Raw genomic sequence first — 20681 nt, 5'->3', positions numbered from 1 at the left:
TCTAGCAAGACTCAGGGTAGATTCCTTCTGGGCCGACTTTCATTTCAGACATTTGACTACCTATAAGTAGCTGAACACAACTGGCAAGCAAACCTCAGCTCCGAAGAGCCTGTGGAGGAGCCAGGGGACACAAAATAGGTTTACTAAGTTCTGTCTGTTTTCTGACATCTTTACCTTTTTTCACCCTTTGGTTTTTCTACCTAATTTGTAGCTGAGTTTTCGGTAGTTTAGGTCACCCTGATCTAATCATTCCAAAATAATTTTTCCTTTTGTTTTGTTTTTTTGACCTTGCTGTCAGGGAACCCTCTTGCCAGTTTCTCACATAATCCCTATCCCCCAGAGGGAAATCTTCCTTCTGTGATTCTTTGTGAAGCAATGCTCTAGAACAGAATTTCTCACATGGCATTGGTCCATTGTCTCCTTCAAAGTTTATCTGAAACTGTATATATGTATGTATGTCTCTGAGGAGAGGGGTGTTGGCATTCCTTAGATTCATAAAAGGGTGTCTCTATAAGATTAAAAATCACTTGGGGCACCAGGGTGGTTCAGTCATTTGGGCATCCAACTTAGGCTCAGGTAATGATCTTGCAGTTTCTGGGTTCGAGCCCCATGTCGAGTTCTGTGCTGACAGCTTGGAGCCTGGAGCCTGCTTCAGATTCTGTCTTCTTTTCTCTCCGCCCCTCCCCCTCTCACGTTTTGTCTCTCAAAAGTGAATAAATGTTTTTTAAAAATTGTTTTAAAAGATTAAGAGTCACTTAAGCCTCTTCTTAGGTAAGGCAAAGCTCTGTTTTTTGTTTCTATATTGATGTGTTTCAGTTGCCTTTAGTTAAATTCCAAGCTGAGGTATGGTGACTTGTTCAACAAGGACTAGGTGAATTGGGAGCCTCTCTGAAGTTCCCTGCTTGGACCAAGAGCCCTTCTTCAGTGATGGTAGCTCTCCCTCTGCTCACTTCTGTCAGAGCCCCTGCCCCATTATTGAAAGAGTTCATTTATAGGACTGTTTCCTATGGTCAGATTTGAAGGGTAGCTCTGTGTTGTGTTAGTTGTATCCTGAACACCCTGCGTCATACCAGGGATGTGGTAGGTGTTTGGAAATGTCCTTAACTGGAACCATTTGCCCATAATAAGCTAACAGTTTCTTCTTTCCATCCCATGAATGTTTTAAGCACTTACCTGATCCAGGTATTATGTTAGGCATTGGGAATACAGAGGTAAGCTCCCTGCGTGGAGCTTATGGGTCATGTGTAGAGGGACTGGATTTTAGTCACTGTCTGGAGCAGCTGGGTGGGGGCCATGTGCATATGCATTTACAAAGCGCTTACCCTGCACACCACCCCTTCTGTCACAGACATTGGTTATATGCATATAGTTCACTATTTTCATTACTCAAAAATGAAAACGCTTTTTTTTAGTCTTGCTCAAAACCATTAAATGTCTCTCCAAAATCCTCTTTCTCTTTGACTGCAGCTGTTAGTGGTTTGCTTCGAAAAACTGAAAATGCAGATTGAAGGTACTGATAAAAGCAGTGTCAGCATTTAGCACGTTCTGCACACAGAAGTGTTTTTTGTTTTGTTTTGTTTTGTTTTTTTAAGACCCAATAGGAAAAATTCACGATTTAAAAAAAAAACAGAGGCCGCCTAGGTGGCTAGGTGGATTGAGTGTCTGACTTTGGCTCAGGTCAAGATCTCCCAGTTCGTGAGTTTGAGCCTCACATCTGCACTGTCAGTGCAGAGCCTGTTTGGGATTCTCTCTCTCTCTCCTTCTCTCTGCCCCTCTCCCATTCTCTCTCAAATAAGCTTAAAAAAAGAGGGGCGGGAACCTTTGGGTCTGGTTCAGAATGTTCTTCCTCTTTTCTAGTTTATATATCCTATAATTTAATGGATTTGCACTTATGTCAAACTATGTTTGTCGTTTTCCAACTTTTGTTTTTTATATTTATTTATTTATTTATTTATTTTTAAAAAGACAGAGATAGAGACAGCGTGAGTAGAGGGGAGGGCATAGAGAGAGGGCGATAGAGAAACCCAAGTTGGCTCTGTGCTGCCAGCACAGAGACTGACACAGGGCTTGAATTCACAAAACCACAGGCTCATATCCTGAGCCAAAACCAAGAGTTATACATTTAACCAACTAAGCCACCTAGGCACCCCCCAACTTTTATTTAAAAGCAGGAACACCTCTTTTTCAAACTCAAGAGCATAGCAGTTTGTTGAAAGTAAGAAGTTGGGGCACCTGGGTGGCTCAGTCGGTTAAGTGTCATCTCTTGGTTTTTGCTCAGGTCATGATCTCATAGTTTGTGAGTTCAAGCCCCACATCAGGCTCTGCACGGACAGCATGGGATATCTCCTTTTCTCTCTGCCCTTCCCCCCAATAATAAATAAATTTAAAAGAAAAGCAAAGAAAGAAAGGAGCTTTGCTGCTACTCTCTGGCTCCTTAAGGAGATGCCAGGGAGCCAGGTTTGAGAACTGCTGGACCAGATAGTATTTATGCGTCAGTAGCTGACTAGGGCATGATTTGTCCACAGAACCAGGCATAAGGAGAGCCAAGTCCAGAGCATTGTGCTGTCTCTGTTTTGAAGTTTATTATACTTGAGTTCATGACTTTGGGGAGCATAGGAAAAGTTATCTATGGATACGTATTTCAAAAGATAGGCTGTCCCTACCTGGAGACTCCGATTTAGTAGGTGCGAAATAAGGCTCCAGCACTTACAGTTTTAAATAACTCCATTGGAACATGTTGTCATTAGAGTTCAAAAAGTTAATGCACTAGTTACACCTAGAAATATCTACGCTGCTTAGAGAGAATATGGCTTTGTGGCTACCTTAGTTGAGAGACTTTTTAAAATGTTTTTATATCCATTGTATCATTGTTCCTACAGCCCGAGTGAGGCACTCTTCCCCTAGATATATGCATAATTATGTCTATTATTTATTTTCTGTCTCTAGCCTCTAAAATGTAAACTTCATTTGTGTGGGCATGTTTGTTTTACTTCAGTGATTCATTACAAGCTTCTAGAACAGTTAGTAAATATTTATTGAATAACTACTGTTAGTAAGGTAATTCATGTGTGTTTTTGGTTTAAAAGATTCCTTGGACTGCTCTGGAAACCTAACCTCCATCTATAAAAGAGTATTCCAAGTGCCAGAAAACAGATGTGCAAGTGAAAATGTAACACTACCATATAAGTGATTTGGTTGGATCTTGATGGACTGTAACTTTATTTTCAAAACAGGATGTGATATGGTCTGACTTCGGGTTTCCTGGAAGAAATGGACGGGAAAGCACCTTGTGGATTGGCTCTATGGGGGCCCATACTCCCTGTCATCAGGACTCCTATGGTTGCAACTTAGTATTCCAGGTACAAGGAAGGTAATGCATACGTGCACACCTGAGGGAGTGTGATGTGTGTGTGTGTGCGCGCGTGTGTCACACAGGAAGAGGAATGAGGACCAGGCAGCTGGCAGACCCCGAGGTTTAGTCGCAGTTCCACCCTTCAGCCTGCCTCCCGACTGGGGCAGATCTCATAACCTCTGGTCCAGTTTCCTCCTTTTTGAGTAAGGGCAACAATTCAAATGATGGCTTCCATGTGTGTCTCTCAGCCACGATCAGGATTACCTTCAGAAACCTGATCCTAGAGCTCCAGAATACCACTCCTCTTTCAGCTAGACAGCTGCCTAGCATCTGCATTTGTAGTTTTCAGACTTCTGTTTAAAAGCAGGAAGACCCTTTCTTCAAACCTAAATAAATAAATAATAGCAGAGCTCTTTGGTGAAAGAAAGAGGCTTTGCGCCTACCCACCCTCAGGCCCCTGAGGAGATGCCAGGGAGCCTGGTTTGGGAACTCTACTGCCTGAGATGGTATTTGTGGCCCCTTTCGAGTCTAAATTTTAGTCTGTGCCTACATATAGACACAGTGCAGTATCTTATTACTTTAGGTAAGTTGTCCATGTGTCCATGGACCTTGAGATATTCAAGGGTAAGTCAGGCAATAGTTTTGATAGTCCCTGGTTCCAGTAGTTCCTTGAGAGTTTACGTGTTTCTGCCCTTTGGAGGGTGTACTCAGAATGTTGTATGTACCTCCTTATTTTCCCGAATTAGTGATGCTCCAGTCTCCTTTCCTGGCCTTTTGGAACATTTACAGGATGGTACAGAGGGGAAAACAGAAATCAATATTTCCAAGTTCTCAAACTCTTTAGACAAGAAAAGGATTATGAGTGGATCCAAAAGAAATAGTAAATAAGTGTGTGAATAGATTTTACATGCAAAGCATTTTGAAAACTATAATATGGTATAAGATGGTCCACTTCTGGATTCATTAAGTCTTTCTAAAAGGGCATAGAACGTTTTGGGTGCATTATTAAGTGTTGTGGATGCCACAGTGAATCGTGTGCATGGTCCTTGTCCTTATGGAGTTAATAGTCTGAGCCTTAAACTTGATAAGGGATGTATCATTGTAAGTTTTCCATGTGTTCTGATTTGGGAAAGAAATCAGTTAGGAAAACATGACAAGAAAAAAAAAGCCCCTGGGTTCTCTCTGTGATATAAAATTAATATAGCTTTATTTTAACTTTGTGATAGAGCATACTTTCTGGTCTTTTAAAGCTCTGGAATGGTAAAATAACCATTCAGTAAATACTCATGGAGCAGGTACTATGTGTTACATTAGGAATGGAGGTGAATGAATAAGATACTCTGCCCTGAGTGAGTTTATAGGCATTCAGGCAAGCCTTCTGTGATAGAAGGCAGGATGAAGATGCCTTTGAGGAAGGTTTCAAAGAGCTGTGGAACTAGAAAGTAGAAGAGATAATGTTCCTGCTGGAGTTGATGATTTCAGAGAGGAGCTGCCATTTGTGTTGGACTTTGAGGGATAGGTGAATATTCAAAAGCCATGGGTGGGAGGAGCAGAGGGACCAGCATGAGCAGAGCCCTAGGAAAATATGGGTTGTATAGAGAACCCTGTGAGTCATCCTGTGTTATTTGTGCATTGGAAGCAAAGGGATCATCAGACAGAAAAGGGAAGTTGGAGCCTGAGGTTGATTTCCAAGCAGATACCTCTCATTATCTTTCAGGTGCAGGACAATGAGAAGTTTTTGATCAGAGAATGACATGGTGATTGACTACTTTTTCTGATTGATAAGAGAAGGATGCATATGCAGTTGACTCTTGAACAATGTGGGGTGGGGGGTGGGGGTGCCCTCCCCCCACACAGTTGAAAATCTGCATATAACTTTTGAGACCCTAAAAACCACTGTTGACTAGAAGCCTTCCCAATAATGTAAACAGCTGATTAACACATATTTTGATGTTTTTTTTAACATTTATTTATTTTTGAGAGATAGAGTGTGAACAGGGAGAGAAAGAGACACAGAATCTGAAGCAGGCTCCAGGCTCTGAGCTAGCTGTCAGCACAGAGCCCAATATGGGGCTCAAACCCATGAACCATGAGATCATGACCTGAGCTGAAGTCAGATGCTCAACCAACTGAGCCACCCAGGCACCCCCAATTAATATGTATTTTGTCTGTCCTATCTATATATACTTATTCTTACAATAAAATAAGCTAAAGAAAAGAAAATGTTAAGAAAATCATAAGGAAGAGAACATATATTTACAGTACTGTACCGTATTTGTTAGAAAATCATCTGGGGCACCTGTTTGGCCAGTTGGTAAAGCATGTGACTCTTAATCTCGAAGTCGTGAGTTCAGGTCCCACGTTGAGTACAGAGATTATTTAAAAATAAAAGAAAAAAAGAAAAAGCATGTACACATAGGTAGACCTATGCAGTTCAAACCTATGTTGTTGAAGGGTTGACTGTATACATTTTAAGCCAAACTAAGCAAACTGTATGGGACAGTTACCATTATGGGTATTCCTGTGGGAATACAGCCATGAGGCAGAGGGAGGAGCTGGGACCTGAAGAGGTCAAGAGATCTGTGACCTCGTTCTGGGTCCACCACTAACTGTCCACTAGTCTGGTGAATGACACTGAGCGAGCACTGGATTCTTCTTCCACCACTTTGAAAATGAAATTAGACTGATGATCTCTTAGGAGTTCTTCCTGTGGTTGTGTGGTCGCTTCTCGGAGACCGGTAGCACTTGCAGCATGGCTGACCAACTGACTGAAGAGCAGATTGCAAAATTCAAAGAAGCTTTTTCACTATTTGACAAGGATGGTAATGGAACTATAAGAACAAAGGAATTGGGAACTGTAATGAGGTCTCTTGGGCAGAATCCCACAGAAGCAGAGTTACAGGACGTGATTAATGAAGTAGATGCTGATGGAAATGGCACAATTGACTTCCTGGAATTTTTGACCATGATGGCAAGAAAAATGAAAGATACAGACAGTGAAGAAGAAATTAGAGAAGCATTCTGTGTGTTTGATAAGGATGGCAATGCCTATATTAGTGCTGCAGAGCCTCGTCATGTGATGACAAACCTGGGAGAGAAGGTAACAGATGAAGAGGTGATGAAACGATCAGGGAAGCAGATATTGATGGTGATGGTCAAGTAAACTACGAAGAGTTTGTACAAATGACAGCAAAGTGAAGACATTGTACAGAATGTGTTAAATTTCTTGTACAAAATTGTTTATTTGCCTTTTCTTTGTAACTTATCTGTAAAAGGTTTCCCCCTGCTGTCAAAAAATATGCATGTATAGTAATTAGGACTTACTCCTCCATGTTTTCTTCCCTTATCTTACTGTCATTGTCCTGCAACCTTATTTTAGAAAATTGATCAAGTAACATGTTGCATGTGGCTTACTCTGGATACATCTAAGCCCTTCTGCACATCTAAACTTAGATGGAGTTGGTCAAATGAGGGAACATCTGGGTTATGCCTTTTTTTAAAGTAGTTTTCTTTAGGAATTGTCAGCATGTTGTTGTTGAAGTGTGGAGTTGTAACTCTGCGTGGACTATGGACAGTCAACAATATGTACTTAAAAGTTGCACTATCGCAAAACGGGTGTATTATCCAGGTACTCGTACACTATTTTTTTGTACTGCTGGTCCTGTACCAGAAACATTTTCTTTTATTGTTACTTGCTTTTTAAACTTTGTTTAGCCACTTAAAGAAAATCTGCTTATGGCACAATTTGCCTAAAATCCATTCCAAGTTGTATATTTGTTTTCCAATAAAAAAATTACAATTTACCGCAAAAAAAAAAAAGAGTTCTTCCAACTCTAACATTCTAAACATAATAAATGCCAAGAATTCTCCCAAACTATTCATAGCTATAGTGGAATGGAGCAGCTTTATCATCTCTAAGGCAAAAGAGACTTTAGTATCTACTCCTTAATTTGAAAATAGCAGCCAACTGCTTCCTTGTTGTCAAAGGAATGCAGTGGCCCCACTGTAACTGCAAGGGGTCACTAGAGAGCTTTAAAGCTTTTCTCAAAACTAGTTCTCTCTCTCTTGCTCGCTTTCTCTATCTCTGCTTCCCTGTCTGTGTATCTTCTTTGGTCATACATCTCCCTCAGATGTCCTCTCTTTATTGGCTGGAAGTATGGGTGTGTCTAGTGTTTTGTGACTTAAAATTTATGACCTCCATTTTTCAAAAATTTTTAAGTGACTGAAACATATTACAGATTTCTCTTTTTGAAAGTTCCTGTATTATGCCACTTTTTAGTTGTGGGTCATCATTTGTGCATTTCTCTTCCTTATGGACTAACCTAACACAGGTTTGACTTAAGGAATTTACAACCCAAACTGGGAGAAGTCTGGAAACTATTTGGTTGATAGCACTAGGAGTGGCTGCTCTGGAGAAGATAAGGATACCAGTATTTGAAAGGGAGGGGTTATTCAAGGTAGCTCTGGAATTAAGGACAGAATCTGACCTCAGGGCATCGGAGATGTCCTCTAGCTGCTACCTCCACCTGGTGTCTGCCTGGGAGATTCCACCACTGAGAGACGGGCCCAGTGACCACTGAGATTGTGCTTATATTCCTTTATGGACTGAATGAAAATGAACACTTAGCTGCTGCCTTCTTAGGTGTTTTGTCTCAACTTCAGAGTATTAACTTACATCTTTTTTTCTTTTTTTTAATTAGGAAAAGATGGCATCTCTTTCCTCCTGAAGATACGGCTTTCCTTTACCCGACTAGAATCCCTTATGAAGAATCTAGTGTGTTCAGTAAAATCAATGTTGTCAATCCTGATTTAAAACGTTTTCCTCAGTTCTGCAAAGCTCGAAGACATGTGGTTACCCTGAACCCAGGACAGGTAATGGGGGCTTTAACACATTGATGACCTGTCAGCGCCCAGCCCAGCTATAACTTCTCTCATGTCCTTATGCCACATGCCCCCAACCAGTTCAAATGAGAATGATCTTCTTCCCTGCTGCTCTCCTGTTAGGCTTCAGACATATACTTCTCAGCTTCACAGGTCCTGGAACTTTGGGAAAAGGGAATATAGCTCCTCTTACTATGAAGAGGAGAATGAACTTTGGAGGAAAACAAGAACTCATAGTCTTTTTTTCTTTTTTTTTTTTTTTAATTAAAGAGAGTGAGAGCATGGACAAGCAGGGGAGGGAGGAAAAGAGAGAGAGAGAGTCCCTAACAGCCTTCATGCCCAGCATCGAGCCTGATGCAGGGCTTAATCCCATGAGCCATGAGATTATGACCTAAGCTGAAATCAAGAGTCAGACATTCAACCAGCTGAGCCACCCAGGTGCCCCTTACAGTCATTTTTAATAAGGTCAGGAGAAAGTGTCGAGGCATGGGCACTAGAGCACCTGTGGAATATTTATTTATTCACAATTAATATCTTTCCAACTATACTAGAACATTAATGCAGGTTGGAATGCATCCAGGTGGCGGGATAACAAAGGCGGAATGAACAGAGAATAATTTGCTTTTAAGCAAGAATGGATGTTCCTTTTATAAAGGACTATCTCTGAAATATCCCAAAGATTTTGTTCTTAGTGCTTCGGTCCATTGGGGAAAATCACCTTTGCAACATTGGCATTTGCTGTCTGGTATTTTATTAACAATATGAACGGTTTCTTTAGGCTCTTAAGGAGATTTTATTTCCTCAGTTATTCTTCTCCCCTGCCTGTTTTCTTCCTTTGCTCCCTTCTCACTGGCTCTTTTCCTGCTTCCTTCACTTAGAAGTACAAATAATTTGACTTGACCAAGTTGCTTCACCCCATTAGGTGTCACTCCCTAGGCCCCTATCCCCCAGCCTCTGACCACCACTCCTCTATTTTATATCTCTGTAGATTTACCTGATCTGGACGTTTCACTTAAGTGCAGTCATACAAGTGGCCGTTTGTGTCTGCCTTCTTTGGCAAAGCACCGCACTGTAGAATGTTATCAGTACTTCATTCCTTTTTATGGCTGAATGTATTTCATGGTATGGATATTCATTTTGCTTGCCCATTAATCAGTTGATGGACATTTAGGTTGTTTCCACTTTTTGGCTATTATGAAGAATATGGACAAGTGAGTACCAGTTTCTGAGTGAACGTATGTTTTCAGTTCTCTTGGTTATATGCCTAGGAGTGAAATTGCTGGGTGATACAGCAACTCTGTGTTTAACTTTTTGAGGAGTTGCCAAACTGTTTTCCACAACAGCTACACCATTTTACATTCCCACGAAGCAATGTGTGAAGGTTCTGATTTCTTCACATGCTCACCAACACTTGTTATTTTCCATTATTACTATCATTATCACTATTATTATTCTAGCCTTTCTAGTGGATGTGAAGTGGTTGGTAATTGTTTCTTCTTTTTCTTCTGTTTTAATAGCCAGATTTGAATGTGTGGTTCTGTTGTATCAGTGTATCTTATATCCTGCTCATTCTTTAACCCACCAACGACTGCTTCCCTCTCTCATCACTTTACTGAAAGTAAACCTGATAGGACGTTTATGACCTCCTAATGACTAAATATAGTAGCCCTTTCTAGGGCTCAGTTCTCCTAAAATGTACTCTCTTCCCATCTCGTAGTTCCACTTTGCTCATAGCAAGTGCCATCAGTTTTCTAAATCTGAAGGTCATCCCATCTGCTCTGCCCATACTTCCATGGGTACTAATCTCATATTGTGTCTGGACAAATGCAGTCCTTCTGGACTCTGCCTGTTACATTTGTTTACTATATCTTCCTGTTTAAATCTTAACATTTCATAATTAGACCATTATAAGAATCTTCTGTCCTTCCCAGACTCTCCCACAACATCACTTTCTAACTATCCCCCTACTAAAAATTCCTTAGCAACTTCTTAACGCTTACGGAATAAAATCTGGATTCTTTATTCTGCATTCAGGGCCCTTCACTGGCCCTACCCTAACTCTCCTGACTTACCTCCAATTACTCCTCTGCAGTAGTTAAGACCAACCTACTTGCTGTCCTTCAACAGCCCCACCTCCCTGCGCTACTTCTCCCTCCTGGCACGTCCTCGTTCTTTGCTCTGTCTTCGTTCTCTCCTAACCCTGGTTGGGACCACACTTCCTCCATCCAGGCCGCCCCTGCCCTTCCTGGTTCCTGCCTGCATCTCCCACCTCTGACGCTCTCTAGCACCAGTGTCTGCTCCTCTGAGTTACCAGTTATCGGATGCTCCCTCTGTACCTATTGTTTCTTCATTGGCTTGATTTTAGACCATGAGAAGACAAAAACTACTTCCTGTATTTTTACCCATGCCCTCTCTCAGAATGCATACAACTGTTTTTCAGTGCACAGGAGGAAAAATTAGCATCTCAGAGTCCTTTACTAATATTTAGATGCAGACAGAGTAGGTCCACCATTAAGGAGAATAGTAGATACGGGAAACCTGGCAATATTCTTTGTAGAAAATGTGAGCTTGTCAATTAAAAAAAATGGAACATAAAGATTGTGTGTTTGCTTTTTTTTGTTTGTTGTTTCCCTTTCTGACAGTAGTGTTACAATAAATTTGTATTATTATTATTTGTATTATAATTTGTAAATTGTTATTATTACTAGCAGTTTCAGTTAGGGTCTGATTCTGACTTAAAACAGAATGTGCTTCTTTTTTGTTTGCTTTTCAGGTTCTGTTTGTCCCCAGGCACTGGTGGCATTACGTGGAATCCATCGATCCTGTCACTGTCAGTATGAACTCATGGATTGAGCTGGTACTTTTTTCTTTTTTAAGTTAATGTAATCCCTGGTTTTAAGGTAGACATAGCCTGTCTATAAAACTTGGTGATTAATTTTAACCAACACTCCAGTATTAACTTTGGTTTGATATGCTATTATTGATGTATTCTATGCTGTGTTAATGGGTGTTGAGGTTTGAATCAGGCTCTCAGTGATGCACCATTCTTTTTTTAAGGGCACACAGTGGGCCCCAGTGTTGGTGTGCAGGGTCCTCTTCCTTGATTAGTGTAGTCAGGAGAACTGTGTTGGGCCTGTCTAGATCTGCCATGTATGTCCCACATTGCCAGTCCTTTCTGCACCCTCTGGGCCAGAGATAACTGCTTCTTGGTTCAGGGTCCTTATTACTAATTGCACAGGTCTCCATCCTGGCTTGTGTTCCTCAAAGTAGAGTCTTTGAGTGCTCAGACTTTGTCATTTCATAGCTGCCAGAGGACTTTTCCCTGCAATGTGCCCTGCTTAATCCTGGTCACCTGCTCTACTTGACAGTTAAAATGGCTGCCCCGATGTGGTTCAACCAAGGCCTTCATTGCACTGTTCCACTTTAACCAGAGGCTTTAATTGCAAAGGTTTTGAATGCACCTCTCTTTTCTCTTTGGCTGCTGCATCCTCCCCTCAGGATTTCCTTATCCCTTGGTAATGGGGAAGGCTTTGCCATGGGTGGAGCATAAGGAATACCGTAATAACAAGAAGCTGTACCCGCAGGGATTAGGTGAGAGGTGTGCTGGGAGATCGGTAGACTCAGTTACTCAGTTCTGCCGGTAGCATGCTGAATTGTAGTTGGGGCAAATGTCAAGGTACTGTCCACTCCCAGTTCTGACCGCGCTTCACTCTCCAAGTCGCTCTTTTCATTGTTAAACAGTGGAGCTCCCACCCACCTGCTTATCACCGTACCCATTTTATCTAAAACTGAACAGAATTTTTTTTAAAGAAGGCTTCACGCCCACTGCAGAGCCTAGTGTGGTGCTTGAACTTAGGACCCTGAGATCAAGACCTGAGCTGAGACCAAGGGTCGGGCATTTAACAAGTTTCCTCACTTGCAGAATAGGGATTATAATTGTACCCACCTCAGTAGGGTGGTTGTGAGTCTGAAGTTGGGCAAAACACGTATAAGCATCTAATCCGTTGACACATGGGAAGTGTTTAAAAACAGAAATTGGATGGCAAGGGGGTAAAAGAGGTGGTGGTGATGGAGGGCACTTGTGGTGAAGAGCACTGAGTGTTGTATGGAAACCAATTTGACAATTAACTTTAAAAAAAAAATAAACTGCTAAAATTAAAAAAAAAACAAATTGATATGAGGAGGAGGAAGGACTATGATGTCAAGAATAGCCCTCTTTTTTTTTAATGTTTTATTTTTGAGAGAGAGAGAGCGAGCAGGGGAGGGTCAGAGAGAGAGGGAGACACAGAATCTGAAGCAGGCTCCAGGCTCTGAGCTGTCAGCACAGAGCTCTACACGGGACTCCAACCCACAAACCGTGAGATCATGACGAGCCGAAGTCGGACGCCTAACCGACTGAGCCACCCAGGCGCCCTAAGAACAGCCCTCTTAATGTATAACTGCCAGGAGGCCTCAGTTTGTAGAATGTGATTTCTACCTTACATGACTTACATCCTCAATTTCTTCAATGCTGCTTATAAAATATTGCATTAGCTGCTTTAGGAACCTGACCTCACTTTGGGTTCATAGTCAGCTTGAGAATATCCATGCTTTTGTTCACATGATCAGCCTCCATGTCTGGCTTCCCCCACCTCGTGAAGCTACATGATTCTTTGAACCAATTCCTCTCCTTTCTTACACAGAAGGTAATAAATTACAGTGTTCTGCACCCTGTTTCTTTCATACAATGCTATTCTAAATTTGACTACATGGTAGTAAAGAGACATCTTCACTTTTTCCCCCAACAGCTGTTCAGTACCCCACTATATGGCACAGAATCATTTGTTCACTGGTTCCTGTGGGGATGGATGTTTGGATTATTTCCAGCCTTTTCTGATTAGAAATAGTGCTAATGAGAAACCTTGTGCATATGTTGTTTTATATTTGCCAGAAGAGTGTCTTTGGGTAGCCTTAAAAGTGGGTTAGCCAAGTCATGAGGTAAATGGATTTTTAATTTTGTTAGGTTTTGACAAATTCTACTTCACAGTGATTGTGCCGTTTTACATTTCCATCAGAAACATGATGTGTTTCTTTCTTCCACAGCCTCACCAATAGGATGTATTATTAATCGTTATTGCTTCTGATTTCTGAATCATAGTTAGAAAAACATTTCCTTTTTCCAGGTCATAAAGAAATTTAGAACTTGGATTGTTTCATTTTTTTACATTTAGGTCTCTTATCCACTTAGTGGTGGCTTTTACTAATGTATGATGTAAGAGTGAGATCTATATTTTAAATTATTTTTTTATTCTTTATTTGAGAGAGAGAGAGAGAGACAAAGTGTGAGTCAGGGAGGGGCAGAGAGAGAGGGAGACACAGAATCTGAAGCCGACACCGAGGCCAGAGTGGGGCTTGAACCCTCAGAACACGAGATCGTGAAAAGTCGAACGCTTAACCAACTGAGCCATCCAGGTGCCCTGAGATTTTTATCTTTTACCAAATGATAATATAATTATAAGGGGCATCATTTATTTTAAAGTCTGTCTTTTCTCTGGTGATTTGAAATGTTGCTTTAATCATATCCTAGATCTCTATGTGTACTTGATTGGGCCTATTTCTTCCATTGTTCTTTCAACACTTCACTGTGTTTTATTTAGAGAAGTCTTCTAGTATGATTTTAGTATCTGTAGGGCCAGAAACCTTTTCTTTTGCGGTATTTCCTTGACTCTTCTTGAATTATTTTTTTCATATGATCTTTAGAGTCAGTTCATCTAGCTTCAAGGAAAAATGATTGATATTTTTATTCCATTTATATTAAATTTTATATGAGCTGTATGGTGTTGAATTGTTCTACCCAGGAATGAAATAACTTTCTTCTTGTCCAAGTCTAGATGTCTTTGTTCCAGGAGTGTTTTAAAATTTTCCTCACATTGGATTTACACATTTCTTTTTAAGTTTTATTCCTGGACATTTCAATCTTTTTTTGGCTGCTCTGGTAAGTGGGGCAGGTCTTCTCTTTCATTATATCATCTGAGTGGATATTGTTGGTGTATATGAAGGATATTGATCTTTGTGTTAATTTGAATTATTTTCTTGTGTGTAGTGATTTTTTATATTGGTTTTCTTGGGTTTTCAGATTATCTGAAAATTAAGATACTTTTACTTCTTCCTTTCCAATTTGTTTTTCTGTAGGTATTTTCCTTTGTCTAATCACATTGTCTAGTACTTCCAGACCAATAATACAAAATAATGGAGATAGTGGGTAATCTTGTCTTTTTCTGACTTAAGAGAATTCTCTAGTAATTTTTCTTTAAGTAAAATTCTGGATTTGTGGGTGAGAGGGGTGTGTGTGTGTGTGTGTGTGTGTGTGTGTGTGTAATGTTAAGTCTCCGTCAATTCATCACTTATTTTGTTTTATTTTTAATCCAGAGAAGGTGTTAAACTTTGCTGAATGTCTTTTAAGCATTGATGGAAATGATCAGATAATGCTCCTCATTAGTAAATATCTGGTATTTGAGTAAATTAAGTCAATGGATTTCCTAGTATGGGACATCCTTAATTTCTGGAACAAATCCCACTTGGTTGTAACGTATTATTTCTTAATGTACTATATAAAATACCATTTTTTCCTATTAAAAAATTTTTTTTACATTTATTTATTTTTAAGAGACAGAGAGAGGCAGAGCACAAGTGGGGGAGGGGCAGAGAAAGAGTGAGACACAGAATCCAAAGCAGGCTCCAGGCTCTGAGTTGTCAGCACAGAGCCCGACGCAGGGCTCAAACCCACGAACTGTGAGATCCTGACCTGAGCCGAAGTCAGATGCTTAACCAACTGAGCCACCCAGGTGCCCCAATTTGTTCCTATTTTATTTAGATTTGAATTTACTTAGCCTCAAGAGTTTAAAAGCCTTCACTATGGTCTATTTAGAAGTTGGTTATATACCATCTGTTCAGCTGTCTCTCTCAGAATTTTCTGAAGGATTGGTGTCATTGAGCATGAACAAATTACGAGGTAGTACTTACAAGTTTGGTACCTAAGGACATGATGCTGATAAAGTGGGTGATTTCTGTCCTTCACCAAGCCAGGACTCTTGTTCCTTCTTTAACTTCTATATACTTCACAGTTTGAAGACTATTCATTCTTCCTTGAAAAACTGGAATGCAGATTAGGAGCTGAGTAATTATAGCTTCCTCTGTCACGTGTTGCTTTTAGCCTTATTTCTTCAAGCACTGAACCATAATTTTTTCATGTTGCCAAATTTGACTCCAAACACGTTTACGTTGTAAAACCTAAAATATTCAATAACTCAGGCAAACTCCTAACTCTGGTATTCTTGTCACAAGTCACATAGGTTTGGGAAAAAAGTAGAAATTTTAGTTCTGTTCGGGTGGTACAATATCCATCTCTTGTTTGTTTCTGTGTTAAAGTGGTGCTGATTCCATTTTAATATATTCCAAAGGATAAAATACATTCTCAATCTTTCTCAGTTGTGCCTTTTTAAAGTCTTTTTAGTACTCCTTTGTATTCTTTTAGTATTGAAATATATTTTATTAATATTTTTCCCAAACTTTAAAGAGTATTTTTGTTAATTTTTAATGGCTTTCCTCTTGCTCTAGTAATTTTTCCATTGTTATGTCTTTTATTATATTTATACATGTAGAATAATATATAGCTAATGTATTTGTAATGGTGTAAATTTGCTCATCCCCCCACTCCTCTCCTTTCTGGATGAAGGAGAGGGAGAGGTACTGCCTTCCAATTATGGAATAAATGAGTCACGGCAATGAAGGCACAGCATAGGGAAGAGTCAGTGGGTTGTAGGAATGTTGTATGGTCACAGATGGTGACTACACCATGGCGAGCGTGGCAGTGTGTAGAGTTGTTGAATCACTGTGTTGTGCACCTGAAACGAATGTCACATTGTGTGTTGATTGTACTTCAGTTTAAAAAATTTCTTAGAGGATTTTGAGAGCTTCTAGGAGTTTTACTTCTTTTACTAGTTTTGGGAGCTTTAAACAAGTGCAGCTTTTTAAAACCCATTAAGAAGCAAATGAACTAGAATAGAACTATTTTTAGGATCCCAAATAAATGCATTTGAATCCTCTGTGGAAAAGCAATAAAGTGTGCAGTTCAGAAATTTTAAGTATATTCAGGAATTGTGCAATCATGCTATAAACAATTTTTGAACATTTTCATCAACCTGAAAAGAAACTCCCTATATATTAGTAGTTGTTCCCCCGTTTTCCTCTCTAGCCACAGGCAATTGCCAACCTATTTTCTGTCTCTATAGATTTGCCAGTTTGGGAATCATATAATATGTGGTCATTTGTGGCCAGCATCTTTCACTTAGCATTATGAGTTTTCAAGATTCATATATGTTGTAGCATATTTCATTACTATTTTGCCTTTTCTTTTTTAATGTTTATTTATTTTGAGAGAGAGAGTGGTAGCATGGGAGGGGCAGAGAGAGAGAGGGAGAGAGAATCCCAAGCGGACTCTGCACTGTCAGCTCAGAACCTGATGTGGGGCTCTCTCTCACGAACCGTGAGATCATGACCTGCGCCAAAAATCAAGAGTCGATAACTGACTGAGCCACCCAGGCGCCATGGTAATTCATTCCATTTTATGGCTGAATAATATTCCATTGAATGAATATACTACATTTTGTTTATCCGCTCATCAGCCAGTGGACATGTGGCTTGTGTCGACTTTTTGCTATTATGAATAATGCTACTTCCTATTAACATTTGCGTACAGTGTTTAGGTGAACGTATGTTTTCATTTCTCCTGTGCGTCTGTCTAGGAGTGGAATTTCTGGATCATATGGTATATTAATGGATCTGAGGACAGGCCAGTAGGCTTAAACTCAGACAAGAATGAAAGTTTAAGTCTCGAGTCTGAAATCTGTAGGATGGCTGGCAGACCAGAAACCCACTCAGTCAGGGCCTTGGGATTTCTATTATAATCTTGATGCAGAATCCCTTCTCTGGAAACCTTAGTCTTTGCTTTTAAGGCCTTCACATGAGGTCCACCTACATTATTGAGGATAATCTCCTTTACTTAAAGTCAACTGATTGTAAAGGTTAATCACATCTACAAAGTATTTTCACAGCAACATTTAGACTAGGTACAGTTTGACCAAATAACTGGGTACCTAACCAAGCCTAACCAAGTTGACTAATAAAATTAACCATCACAGGCACGCCTAGATGGCTCTGTCAGTTAAACATCTGACTCTTGATTTCAGCTCAGGTCATAATCTCACAGTGAGCTCAAGACCTAGGTCAGACTCCACGCTGACAGCATGGAGCCTGCTTAGGATTCTCTTTCTCTCTCCGAATCTCTGTGTTCCTCCCCAACTTACACTCACTCTTTCTTTCTCTCAAAATAAATAAACTTTAAAATTAACCATCACATATAACAACTCTGTGTTTAGCCTTTTTAAAAAAATTTTTTTTATGTTTATTTATTTTTGAGAGACAGACAGAGACACAGCATGAGTCGAGGAGGGGCAGAGAGAGAGGGAGAAACAGACTCTGAAGCAGATTCCAGACTCTGAGCTGATAGCACAGAGCCTGATGTGGGGCTCAAACCCACGAACTGTGAGATCATGACCTGAGCTGAAGTCGGATGCTTAACCGACTGAGTCACCCATGCGCCCCTGTGTTTAGCCTTTTGAGGAACTGCCAGGCTGTTTCCCAAGCAGTATTGTTTCACCAGCAGCGTACAAAGATTCTGATTTCTCCACCTCCTCACCAACACTTGTTATCTTTTTTAATTATAGCCATTCTAGTGTGAAGTGGTGTCTCATTATGGGGATTTCATTCCTTTTCACTGTAGTATAATATTGTCTTATATTAATGTACCCCAATGTATTGGTTTGTTCTGTTGATGGATAATTGAGTTGTTTCCTTTTTTCCTTTTTTTTTAATAAATAGAATATTCGTGTGCACATGTTCAAGAGTTTCTCTAAAGAATATGTACTGTCTAGGATTAGGATTGCTGGTCTTAGAGTCTGCAGTACTCAATTCTACATGGTAATGCCAACATGTTTTCTAGATTGCTGTGCCAGTTCACACTCCCACCACCCACGAGTCTGTCACTGCAGATTTCTCCACCACTTGGATTTATGAGACTCTCTTTTGCCAATTTCATCAGTTTCTCAATTTTCATTTTCCTGATTATTAATGGCATAGTTTCATGTTTATTAGTCATGTGATTGCTTTTTAAAAAATGCTTATCTTTATGTCTTTTGCCTGTTTTTATTTTATTTATTTATTTTTACTGTTTTATTTCTTTTTTGAGAGAGAGATAAAGAATGAGTGAGTGAGTTCAAGCATGAACAGGGGAGGGGCAGAGAGAAAGGAAGAGAGATAATCCCAAGCAGGCTCCATGCTAACTGCTAACTGACCTGATGTGTGGTTCAAACCCATGAACTGTGAGATCATGACCTAAGCTGAAATCAAGAGTCGAAGACTTAACTATCTGAGCTACCCAGGCACCTCCTTTTTCTCATTTTAAGAAATTGGATTGTTTGTCTTATTGATGTGCACAGAAACTTTATATATTCTGGATATTAATCTTATACCCATTTTACGTGTTACAGACATCTGGTTTGTTTTTTCCCTTTTGGTGCCTTTTGATGAACAGAAGTTGTTTATTTTAATGTAATTTATCATTAATGCTATAGTCTTATTGTATCTTTAAAAAAACATATTTGGACTTACAGCCATTTCATTCTTATGGCCAAGAATGTTTATCACAACTTTTCTTCCATTCCTCAATTAGCTTATCAAATTGCTTTCTTAAAAAAAATGTTGAACATGTCAACAAATGGAAAAAGTTTGGAAAATACATCACATGGTGGCTCATACTTAAGTGTCTTATAAGACAGGATAATACTTCAGTTTGGTTGGTAAAATACTCTACAACTCTTCTAGATGGCAAGTGATAGTGAATACATAAAAGTGGTGGTCTTCCAACAACATGTTCACTACTTCTGTAACAACGCTTATATCAATAAGACGATGGGACACACAATTAAACTCTATTCTGTTTTAAGCCATGAGACATGGGGACAAATGAAAAAAAATGTGTTTTTTTGATCTTGGCTCAGGAAGAGGACCACCAAGCCCGGGTAGAAGAGGCAATCACACGCATGCTTGTGTGTGCCCTGAAAACTGCAGAGGACCCACACAGTACCAGAGCTTGGTTAAACCCAACTGAGGTAGGCCACTTCTGGATTTCATCATGGCAGTTAGTTTCCTATAATAAATCAACCCTGGCTAGAACATTTGCTTTCTAATTTATGTAAATTCATATATCCATTCTAAAGAGTTTTTCTTTTTCCTTAGATTGAGGAAATATCCCATGAAGTCAATTGTCGCTACTTAAATAGAGCCGTTTCTGCACTTTTTGATCATTACAGAACATCTAAGGTAGTAGAAATCCAAGCACTAAGAACAAATAGAGAGAACAAGAAAAAAGAAGGATTAAATGTGCACGATCACATGGAGATGGAACAAACAAGTGGCCAGGACTTAATCTTGGGAACTGTAAAGCAGGATGCAGCAAGTCCCTTTGGCCCTGATCTGGTTCCTGTAATGCCAAGTTCTGAAGAATTATTCTCAGATAGAGAAGGTGTATTTGAAGATGATGGTAAAGACTTTGTTGGCAAAGATGGAGAACACTCTGGAAAACTGCACTGTACCAAGAGGCAACGAATGATGAGTAAAAGTGAGGATGCAATTGTGGAACAAAATGCTTCAAATAGTAGTATGGCTGCTTCTCAAACATTTATTTCTACAGATGACTTGCTAGACTGCTTGGTGAGTCCGCAAGTAACCAGAATAGTGGCACAACTTCTTATACAAGGAAAACGTTTGTGGTTCTAACGAAAATGGCTTTCAAAATATTTTTAAAATATTTTTTGAAATAGTATGGTTTTTAAATAAAAGATGGAAGAGCAAAAAGTTAATTTGCACATGCTTGTACTTGTTCTTACCTAATTGCATTTCAGTCTCTCCCGACCTTCACTGATGAACATTGCTCTTTGGCCAAACTGCCTCTTTGTTATTTGTTAGGCCTTCTTTCTTCCATGACTTTGCCATTCTTCTCCCGACCTATCCTTTTAGACTATCTCAAGTGTAAGTCCCAGGTGTTCTTAACAGAAAGTAATTTCTTCAGCAGCCTCAAGCAGAGGTCAGTCTGCTGTTTGTTTTTGTAAATAAAGTTTTATTGGAACACAGCCGGCCATTCATTTATATATTGTCTGGCAGCTTTAGAGTTACAGTGTCAGAGATGAGTCAGAGTTGACTAAGACAGTTGGCCCACAGAGCTGAAAATACTGTCTATCCCCTTACAGAAAAAGTTGGCCAATCCCTGGCCTAATGCATCCATTGGGTGGATTCTAGTCTTGATCTGAAGTGACCACACTTGTGACACCAGCAGAATTCTCACTGGTTAACC

At 39.8% G+C, this 20681-nt stretch overlaps 1 protein-coding gene and 1 pseudogene across 6 annotated transcripts in view; both read left to right on the top strand.

Moving 5' to 3' along the window:
• HSPBAP1 (HSPB1 associated protein 1) overlaps positions 1-20460 on the top strand; it is a 60365-nt gene extending 39905 nt beyond the window's left edge. For all 6 annotated transcript variants that reach the window (XM_029939441.1, XM_029939445.1, XM_029939444.1 and 3 more), the window contains exons 4-8: positions 3234-3370; positions 8053-8224; positions 11007-11090; positions 19330-19440; positions 19568-20460. In XM_029939441.1, the coding sequence (XP_029795301.1) occupies positions 3234-3370; positions 8053-8224; positions 11007-11090; positions 19330-19440; positions 19568-20107 (1044 nt within the window). In that variant the 3' untranslated portion in view covers positions 20108-20460. The remainder of the gene's footprint in view (positions 1-3233; positions 3371-8052; positions 8225-11006; positions 11091-19329; positions 19441-19567) is intronic.
• Positions 6039-6568, top strand: LOC115291810 (annotated as a pseudogene).
• Positions 20461-20681: the final 221 nt, after the last annotated feature.

Source organism: Suricata suricatta, chromosome 5 (assembly GCF_006229205.1).
Source record: "Suricata suricatta isolate VVHF042 chromosome 5, meerkat_22Aug2017_6uvM2_HiC, whole genome shotgun sequence".
Taxonomy (NCBI): Eukaryota; Metazoa; Chordata; class Mammalia; order Carnivora; family Herpestidae; genus Suricata; species Suricata suricatta.
The sequence above is the reverse complement of the archived record's forward strand: the minus strand, read 5'-3'. Positions and strand labels throughout refer to the sequence as shown.